Source organism: Hordeum vulgare, chromosome 4H, assembly GCF_904849725.1.
Source record: "Hordeum vulgare subsp. vulgare chromosome 4H, MorexV3_pseudomolecules_assembly, whole genome shotgun sequence".
Lineage (NCBI taxonomy): Eukaryota > Viridiplantae > Streptophyta > Magnoliopsida > Poales > Poaceae > Hordeum > Hordeum vulgare.
This window is the reverse complement of record NC_058521.1, coordinates 483,934,473-483,944,456: the sequence shown is the minus strand read 5'-3', so window position 1 is coordinate 483,944,456 and position 9,984 is coordinate 483,934,473. Positions and strand designations below refer to the sequence as shown.

General features: G+C 52.3%; 1 protein-coding gene across 1 annotated transcript; it reads left to right on the top strand.

The window, feature by feature from the left end:
• The first annotated feature begins 308 nt into the window (after window positions 1-308).
• LOC123449062 (SH3 domain-containing protein 2-like) lies at window positions 309-9,441 on the top strand. The gene is made up of 10 exons (XM_045126145.1): window positions 309-995; window positions 1,396-1,512; window positions 1,600-1,669; window positions 1,753-1,901; window positions 2,244-2,345; window positions 6,118-6,315; window positions 7,068-7,130; window positions 7,258-7,452; window positions 8,245-8,319; window positions 8,983-9,441. Exons 1-10 carry the CDS (start codon window positions 936-938, stop codon window positions 9,109-9,111), a joined length of 1,158 nt encoding a protein of 385 aa, XP_044982080.1. The 5' UTR covers window positions 309-935; the 3' UTR covers window positions 9,112-9,441.
• Window positions 9,442-9,984: the final 543 nt, after the last annotated feature.

Below are 9,984 nucleotides of genomic sequence, written 5' to 3'. Positions count from 1 at the left end.
GGTAGGCTTGACGCCGACGCGAAGGCGGCAGAGCACAAGAGGGAGGGAGGGAGGGAGGGCGGCAGTCAAAAGCCGTCCAGTCCACCAGCACCATCTCTCGTGGTGTCATCAGCAGGATGGCCGGCAAATATAGAACAGAATGCAAAGATTTTGTCCGATGCAGATTGGACAAGTCGCGGGCCGCGGCGAGGATGGCCGCCGCTCCTTGCACCGTCGGCTGGCGAGACGTAGGGCACCAAAGTCCACGTCTCTCTCCGCCACTTTCGGTTCATTCGCCCCTACGCTCCCCGCCGCGTCGCTCTCGGCGCACACACCCCCAGTCAGCCCCACGCGCGCACGCTCAATGGCGTGGGACTAAAGCGCGGCTCAGCGCTACGGGTCAATCCCGTCACACGTCCAGTGTTCTCGCTTTCTCTGGAAACCGAAGCCCCCTCCACTCGGCCATTTCTACGGTCCAGCTTCTTAGCGGTTCTCTCTACAGTTTGGCCGGCAGTCGGCACCGTCGTCGGCCGGCGCGCCTCCGGCGGGGTTTTGACCCCCCCGTCTCCGTCTGGGTTGCGGTTGCCAGGCAGTTACTTACCTTACCGCCCGAGCGACCACGGCACTCGGCAGCCTTCCGCTACCGCACCAACCCCACCGCCACCGCCACCGCAGCAACCCAACAAACCGCGGAGAGCGCGAGGGGCGGTTGCTCTGCTGCTGCTGCTGCTCCCTCCCAGCGCTGTACCGGCGCCGCGCTGCTGCCGCTGATCCCAACCGCCGCCGCCTCCTTCTAGCGCTTCGCGTCGTGTCGTGTAGCAGTGAGGAGAGTGCTCCCCCCCTGATTTTCCCTTCCGGGGTTCGTTATTTCGTGACTTGCGGCGGCCCCAAATCCTATCTACCGCCGGAGAGGCGCCTGATCGATCGTATTCGCATCGGCCGGTCGGTCGGCGCCGATGGAGGCGCTCAAGAAGCAGGCCAGCAAGCTCCGGGAGCACGTCGCCAAGCAGCAGCAGGTACGAACTCCCCCGCCCGAATTCCACAAATTCAGCCTCCCGCCGATCACCGCGTTGCCGGAATTTCGCCCGGAAGTAGAGATAGGGTTCTTCCACTGGCTATTGCTCCCCCAGTTAATTCCACACAGAGGTACTTTGAGAATTTTGAGATTATGGGTAGTGACCACTGTACTGGGGGGACAGAATAGAACAGCAGCCATTGGAAGGGAGGGAGTGAATTGCGTATGTGTTCTTTAGGCTTCTCGCACTAATCTGGACCTACTCATTTCTTGTACATTTGACTGTGGATACCCACTTATTCGGCAGATGGGCCTAATTTTACTCGGTCCACTAGAAGGGGTCGAGCATCATGTGTCTAGTTGCCTGTTTCATTCTTGAGAGAGCTACGTTTACATTGCAGGCGGTTCGCAAGACATTCAGCGCGCGCCATAATCAAGACACCTCGCTTGTCGATGAAGCCGAACTTGAGTGCCACCAGAATCTGCAGAAGCTTTATAATACCACAAGAGCAGCTAAAGTACGTCTTCTTTCGGTTTGTTTCCTGTGATACATAACTAGTCTAGCTGGTTATCGTGAAGTGAATAGGTTATGTCTCATTTTGTAGCATTTCCAACGAACCATTGTGCGAGGCCTGGAGGGTTTTGTTGCGGTTAGCACCAAACAGATGGAGATAGGTAACCTCACGTTGTTTTTGTTGTTGTATGTGCATATGCGTCTATTTTGAGACATTGTCAAGCTATGATGTTTCTCCCTGTAGTGAAAAGGCTAGCTGAGGATTGTTGCAAATATGGAAACAGCAATCAAAATCTTGGCTTTGTTCTTGAAAGGGCTTCAGCTGAATTTGGTAAATCCCACAACCAAATGGAGATAGAGCGGGAGAAACTTCTTAGAGTTCTTGGAGAGCAGGTGATGGCTATTTCCATCCTCAGTTTCACTATTTCATAAGTTTCTCAGCATCACAAATGTTGCTTTCATGGCATTGTTTTTTTAGTCCGAAATATCTGGACCGTGATATATTTTCCTTTTTACCCTTGAGTGCAAGGTCATCTGAAGCTAGATAAGGTTTATTCTGTTGAGATTTACAAAATAGTGTCAAAGCAAGTAGTGAATTCCACATGTGAATGTCATACGATGATTGGCGCATTCCAAAATGCACATATAACTTTCCTATGATTACATCTAACTGATGGCATCACATTTTCTGATTCAGCTGTATTGCTATTGTTTAACCATTTAGTTTACCCACAGGTTTTTGAGCCTCTTCGGGAAATGATAATGAGTGCTCCTCTTGAAGATGCTCGCTTGTTAACTTACCGTTATCAAAGGATCAGACAAGATATGGAGTCTCAGGTAATGCATAGCAGAAGAAAAATCATCTTCTCCAGACCAGTGGTTATGTCAGGAGTTAGTACCTGTGATGTCACTCCTTTAGCTTCCATGGACTGATACATAAAATTATAAGAAAACAAAGGGCCGATTTGGAAAATCTAGTGGTCAGCTGATCAGGGCATCTCCAGCTGTTTGCCCCCCAGCACACCTGGCGTAGGCGTTCCAGCCAACGGGTTTTTCGGCTTGGGGGGGGGGGGGGGGGGGCTCGCCTTCCCAGTCGCACCCCCAAGTTTCGGCCCCCGGGTGCACATAAAATTCAAAGTTTTCTTTCCCGCTACCAAAAAGACACATGTTCGGCGACCATCATGTCACAGGTTGGCGATCACCATGCCAATAGTTCGGCGATCCTAGTTGCTCATAAGGATAGCCCGGACCTCTCGTCCCCTCGCGTCGCTCCCGCGAGCGACCGAGGGGATAACCCTAGCCGCCAGCGCGCGTCCATCTCCCTTCCCTCCCTCCCCTCGCCGCCGTCGGGCAAAGCCCGGTGGGTGCTGGCGGCGGCGGGGCCCTTTCTCTCCTCGCTCATGGGAGCTTTGCAAGGGCGGACGCTGATCCGGTGCGCGGCGGCGCTCGATGGCGGTGTTGCGGAGCGGCAAGCCGAGCGTGGAGGGCCGGACGCGGGTGGCACCGGCCGGATGCGTGGCCGGGTTGGCGGCGGCGGCTTAGGCTGGATTTGCCCCGCGGCCGGCACGGGCTGCGGCGGCTCTGTTCGAGGCGGGCCTGACGGCCGATGGGCGGCTCAGGAGATGGTGCCTGGCGGCGAGATACACGCGCGTCACGACGGTGGTACGGGTTAGGGTGCTGGCTCCTCTGTGGCCCTCTTTGGCGGCGGGGTGCGGCTGATCCGGCGGTCCTGGTCGGCGGACGGGTGGTCGCCCCTTCTTGCGTGGATTTGTGGTAGGGCGTCAGGGGCGACGCGGGGGAGGTTGTTGGAGGGACAGGTAGACCGACTGCTCGTCACTTGCGCAGGGGGCGCCGGTCCGGACTAGCTCCGCTCCTCCCTCCCCTCTTCCAGGCCTGGCCTCCTGGTTGGAGATCGCTGCAGGGTGGGACGGCCACCGGCGGTTCGGTTGATGCTTGGGACTCGCTGGTCGACTCAAAGCCGGCACCTTTGATGGTCTCCGGAGTATCTGGAAGCGGGGCGGCGGCCCTGGTGGTGGGAGCTGCTGGCTCGTGGGCGGAGCTCGCTGCTCGAGTGCTGACATGCTCGTTGTCAAAGACGGGCCTTCGATGATCTACGGTGGTGGTGCGGCTGACAATCTATTGCCGTGTCGTACCACGGGCGGAGGCGGAGGGTGGTGGCCAAGGTGAAAACCTCGTCTGGTTCGGACCAGACCGATGGCGGCGGCGTCCATGCGTCGTTCCCTTCCCGAAGGCTCCATCGCGGTAGCCCTGCGTCCTTCGCCGTACTCCGGGTGAAAACCTCGATTCAGTGAATCAGGCGGTGGCGGCTCTCCGGTGTCGTTTCTTTCTTGGAAGCACCGTTTTGGAGTTTCCTGGGTCGTTGAGTTTTGTTGTTGCTGATCGTCAGCCATTTGTATCTGCATTGGGTGTGTGTGGTGTCGGATTGTATGCTTTCCGTATGTGGATCTTTGCTTTATTTATAAAGCGGGGCGAAAGCCTTTTTCGGTAATAGTTCGGCGATCAAAAAGGCAGGAGCCGCACACACAGAACTCAAATGGCAAGCTCCTCATCTCCTGCAGGGGCGGGAGAAGTCGGCGTACGTGGCGGGGTTGAAGTGCTCGCCATTATCGTGGCCGCTGTCGGCATTGGCGATGTGGTCGGAATCGGCGTCAACGCGGTCACCGCCGGCCCCGGCATGAGGTTCAAGATGAGGTTCCGCTCCGCCAAGTATCACGCCTTCACCTGCGGGTCCATCATCGCCGTGTCACCTCCTCCCATCAGGAACGCCAGGTCGGTGTTGCGCTACTTCGCGACCACGTTGGTCCTAAGAAGGTCGAGCTTGGCGTCCTGCTTCGTCATCAACGCCAACCACCTCGCCTCGAACTTCTCCTCTCTCATGGCGGAGTGACTCTTGGCGTCGGCGATGCGTTGTTCGATCGACGCCTGCAATCGTTCGGAAGCGGGCGCCGAGTCCCTCGCCTTCTTCGCCTTTTTGGTGCCATCAGGCCTCCCTTCTGCCGCCCCCAAGACAGGCGCGTCCGGGTTGTAGACGCCGTCCTTGGCCTTGGCGAGAGCGAGTCGGACCTCCGCCCATTTCTCTAATCAAGGAACTTGAAGTCGGCGTCGGTGCTGCTGTCCCGGCGGAACATCTGCACAGACGAAGAACAGGTGTCGGCGAAACAACAAAAGATCACGAACCGGGCGAGCCATGGACATACCTGCCGTTCGACGTTGGCGCCGCTCTCCGGGCGAGCCATGACCTCTTCCTGGATCCCATGCCACTTGTTGCACGCTTGTTGGATGCTTGCCCAATGGTTGGACATGGCCTTGTCGCCGCGCTCCATGTGTATGCCGACGAACACAGGGTCGACCAACTTGCGCTCGTCGAATGCCGTCTTGATCTTCCTCCAGTACGTTTCGGTGTTCTGGTTCGCGCCGGTGATCGGGTCCATGCTGACAGTCTTTCATGCTTCGGCGAGGCACTCGTCCTACTTCGCCGTCCACTTGACGCGAGGCTTGGCTGGCTTCCCGTTGGTCGCCTGCTTCTTATTCTTTCTTCCCTTGCTCCTCGTCGGCTCCGGCTCCGCCGGTTCTTCCTCCATCACATCCTCCTCTACCTCTTCCTCGTCCATGTCGACGCCGATGTCCAGCGTTTCCTCTTGCGTACCGAACCCGGGGCACGAAGCGGCGGCTGCTGAGCCGTTGTTGATGATCTCCTCCATCTCGGCGTCGGCGTTGCTGGACTGTGGCGCTGAACCCGGCGCGAAAGGCAGGGGGCCACGACGCGGGCCCGTCGCGGAGGAACCCGAGTACGTCGAAGAGTAGCCATACTGGGTGTTGTGTCCGGCGGTGAACGAAGAAGGCGTGTGCGCGAAGGCGGTGTTGGGGTTGAAGCTGCCGAGAGCGTCGCCTTCGACATATTCCGGCGAGGAGGGCGCATAGCCCCACCCCGGCGACAGGAAGTTGGCCGACAGGAAGTTGGCCGGGGACGCGACGCTCTACTGGCTGCTCCACGCGCCATGCGGAAACTGGCCTGCCTGTTGAGGCGGAAAGATCGGCTGCTCGTTCGCCATGGCCGAGCGAGACGACGCCTCCTGCTTCGCCGCCGTCGCCGCATCTCTGTCTCTCTTCATGATGAGCCTGTTCCACCGATCGGCGGTCACCGCCCCCCCGCCGATCAACGTCGGCCTTGGCATCGGCGCCCTCGGCTTCCTCGCCTTTGGTACGACGGGTTCGGTGGCTTGGCGAGGGGTGGTATACCTCTTCGGCGGCTTGGCGGGGGAAGAGAAAGATGGAGAGAACGGCGGGAGGGGGGGGGGGGGGAGGGAAAAGGCAGAAACAATGGGATAATCGGCCAGTGTCGCCGACAGTGCGGCCACACGCGACTTTTTGCTTCATCCGGCCGGTGCCAATTTTGGCCCAAACCGGCGAAAAACGAGGTTCTGGGGGCGCGACTGGGGGATTTTTTAAGCGCCGGCGATAAAAAAGTGGCCTGGGGGGTCCTGTTGGGGGCGCGGCTGGAGATGCCCTCACAGAGCTACCCGCCTAACACTGTAACTGCTTCAGAGATGCCTGCCTGATACTAAAAAGACAATGTTTCTCTTATTAGATAGCTGATGTGGTTAGAAGGCAACTGAAGTCCAAGGAGAGTAGTGGTAATACAGATTCGGTGAAACTGCAACATGCAGAATCGAAATTATCAGAGCTCCGAACTACACTGGCAGCACTAGGAAAAGAAGCAACTGCAGCTATGGAGGCTGTAGAGGCTCAGCAGCAACAGATTACCTTTGACCGTCTTCTTGCAATGGTATGATATGCCTCACTGTTATTTCAGATTATGTACATTTTGTTGACGGTGGAGATTCCTGTACATGGCCACTTATGCTATAGAATAGAATATACCAGATGTGAGAACGAGTGGTATAACACTGAAGACAAATATTATAAACAGAATAGTCATAAATTGCATTTTGGTTTTGTTGATTAGAAACTTCATTTCTAGGATAGAATTCGTTCAGTAAATTGTCTTTTTATTCTGTTCTGCATGTGTGCATGTGTGTGTGTGGTCACATAGGTACATTGCTTTTGTTCTCAATCCCGATTTTTGGGTGCATAGTTACTGATCTATTTTTAACCAGAACTGTACTTACTGTTTAGAAGAGAACACATAGTGTCATGTAAGTTATGGCATATAAACAATTCTTCTTATAGTTTGGCCCAATCCCCTGAAAGTTGATCCTGGAAATGAAATACATCTTCTAATTACCAGGTGTCTTTTTAAACGTAGTTTGAATTTTCTGTCTGTTTGATGTGATTCGTGATATGTGTGTTTTAGATGTTGGACATGGGTATTTTTTTCCACTTACGCCAAAAAAAACCAGGCAGCTTTTTTTTCTTAATTTTCCTACCCACTCCTGGATTTTACTCACATGAGCTCCACTACTGGAACCAAATATGCATACACCTCACGTACTATATGTGAAATTCGATATCTTTGATTGAACAGAATTGAACATTAAACATTAGTGAGCGCTATCTTATGGTGTGCCCCACTTGCAGGTTGATGCCGAGAGAACGTACCATCAGAACGTTGCTGATATTCTGGACAAACTCCATGATGAGGTGCATAACTATTTCTAAATAATGGATTATTTTACCTGTATTGGGCTTTTTAATGCCCTAAACGTTGAAAACAGATGTGAGTATTTTCTGCTGAATGTTGTTGCCTTTCTTCTGCTGTTTTGCGCAGATGCTCAATGCAAAACATCATGAAGAATCAGACAAGAACGATGATGAGCCATCGTCAGATCCATCATCAGAGCCTAAAGTATCACCTAAGGTATCACCGACACATGTGCACTCAAATAGCATATCAGAAGATCCAGCGTTAACTGAAACTAGCGAACCTACAAGGAATGGCCAGGAAGTGCATTATGTTGGAGAGGTATGCACGCCTTCTGCACCGCATATTTGCAGATAATTGAGGTTGTAGTGTGTCATCTCTACTATTCTTCACTCTGTTATATTGTTGTCGTGTACTCTATATCATGTTAGACCTTAGTTCCATACTGGCATGAGCTATTTTAGTAGGTTATACGAAGCCCCAAAAGGATATCTCTGGAACTGCTCCATATATTTATTTCTAATTAGATATAAACATTTGCTTTCTCATAGCTGAATTTTTCGATGCCAAGTTCATTTGATTGATTCATAAAATAAAATAAATGGTCATTCATTCTCCAGAAATCAAAGAAATCCAGAAACTAAATTGTTTGGTAGGCATTAGAAAGCCATAAAATATGCTGTTAGTAGCATGGTTATCCAAAATCATGTGAGTCTCCATTCTGTTGAATCAGAACTGCAGCTTAGACAGTGATTAATATGATCAATGAATATCATGTGCTACTATTCTTTCAACAAAGCTCGTCATCTACCTTGCATTTCATCTTATTCTTCTTTTACACCTGCCAAATAGTAATACCACATGGAAATGCTGGCATGGAAATTCCATGTGGGTTTGTCCACACACAGATAACAAAGATATGCAATAAAAGGATGGCAAATAGTACCTCCATTAATTTGAACTGCAAAAACCTCTTATATCTTGGGACAGAGGCAGTATTTGGCAAGATTAGTAGTTCAGTAATTTTAGCAACTGCACAATTGCTATACCGAACTGAACATAGCATTTCGTTACTGAACAAGCTGAAGACTTGATGGCTTCCTTGTCGTGCAGGTAATCCATCCGTTTGATGGTCAGGCTGATGGTGAGCTCAGTATCTCCGTGGGTGATTTCGTTGTGGTCCGCCAGGTACACGCTTTTTAAACATCAGCGTTCACTGTTATAGATTTTATCCATTCGTTATTCATGTGACACCTCATGGCCAAATTTCTGAAGTGATGAACCACCATCTACTTGTACCCGCAGTCAGTTCGGTAACTGCTGCTGCATGAATATGATGAGATGAGAGGCAAAATTTCGTGTTTAGACCCTTTTCTGAAAGTTGATTCATATCTGACCCTAGTTTGTAAAAAAATTGGGATCTGACCCTTTTCCTACCGTCAAGGACCCTGGCGATAGGGTATAACAGCCTATCGCCAAGGACCCTGGCGGTAGAAACTTAACCATGTCAGCGCGAGGCACCCCTACCGCCAAATATGCTGGCGGTAGCCTCTACAACCCTACCGCCAGGTGCCCGGCGGTAGGTGCGAACACACACTGTGTCTAATACTTAAGAAATTTTTACGGTAGGGCTTGCAACCCTACCGCCAGTGTCCTTGGCGGTAGGAAGAGGGTCAGACTCCGAAATTTTTACAAACTAGGGTCAGATGTGGATCAACTTTCAGAAAATAGTGAAAACACGAAATTTAGCCCGAGATGAGATGCAAGGCATAATTGTCCATTTATAAGAAGAGAGAACACATGGGGCCGGCAGTGCTAAGCAAGCAATCTTTGTGTGTCTGTGTCTGACAGGTGTCCCCAAACGGGTGGTCGGAGGGGGAGTGCAAGGGAAAGGCTGGCTGGTTCCCATCTGCGTACGTAGAGCAGAGGGACAAGGCCCCGGCAAGCAAGGTGATAGAGCCTGGACGTCTGACTGCGTGATCGCCCTCTTTCTTCTTGTACCAAACGGCTGCTGTTCATCGTCCTGCTTTCTCCCCTTCCCTGTACATGATATGAGGTACCACTTGTTCAGGACTGCCTAGCATTTTGTAGAACTTTTCCATACCTTTCTGTGCAGATTCTTGTGCTTATGTAAAAGATATACGGGGTAGTAGTGTTTTGCCTGTTAGGATCTCTCTTCTGTTCTTCTTCTTTCTTGGATTCGACGACAATGTATAGAGCTGTTTATTTGGTCATGGGATGCTGTATGTATCCCTCCCCCCTGCTGAATTAGCGTTATCGGTTTCAGAACAGTGATGGATGTTGTCACCACTCTTGTTTTTCTCTGTATGTTTTTTTTTCTTCTGATGAAGGCTTGTTTTCTCTCTCTGCTGGATCGAGATTCGTTGTTGCTGTTCTTGTCCAAAAGAGTAAAGGAAACCGACGCGACTGGAGCCATCCGTTGCATCCGATTGGGCAGAAGAGGGTCTTCTCGGATCCGGCTCTCTCTTCAAGTCTGATGAACGGACCTCTTAACTGCAACAACAACACTTGCTTTCTTTTCCCTCGCTGACTTACCGGCTGCAACAGAGACAGCTTCCTTCCTTGGGCTCTGAATTTATTGGCCCTCTCTCCCATGCTTTCTATCCATCTCTTTTGCTGCTGGTCCGGCCAGTGCGTTCGTAGCTCTCCTCTAGCTTCTAGGCCACCATCGCATGGCTATTTCTTGCGCCTGCACGCACATGGAGCTCGGAAAGCTCGCAGCCTCGGCCACGGGCCACCCCTTCATCAGCCAGCCAGCGAGCGAGCGAGAGAGGCCGACAGTGCTTGGCGACATGGTTGAATGCGCAAGTGGCCGTTTGTGGTGTCCACGGA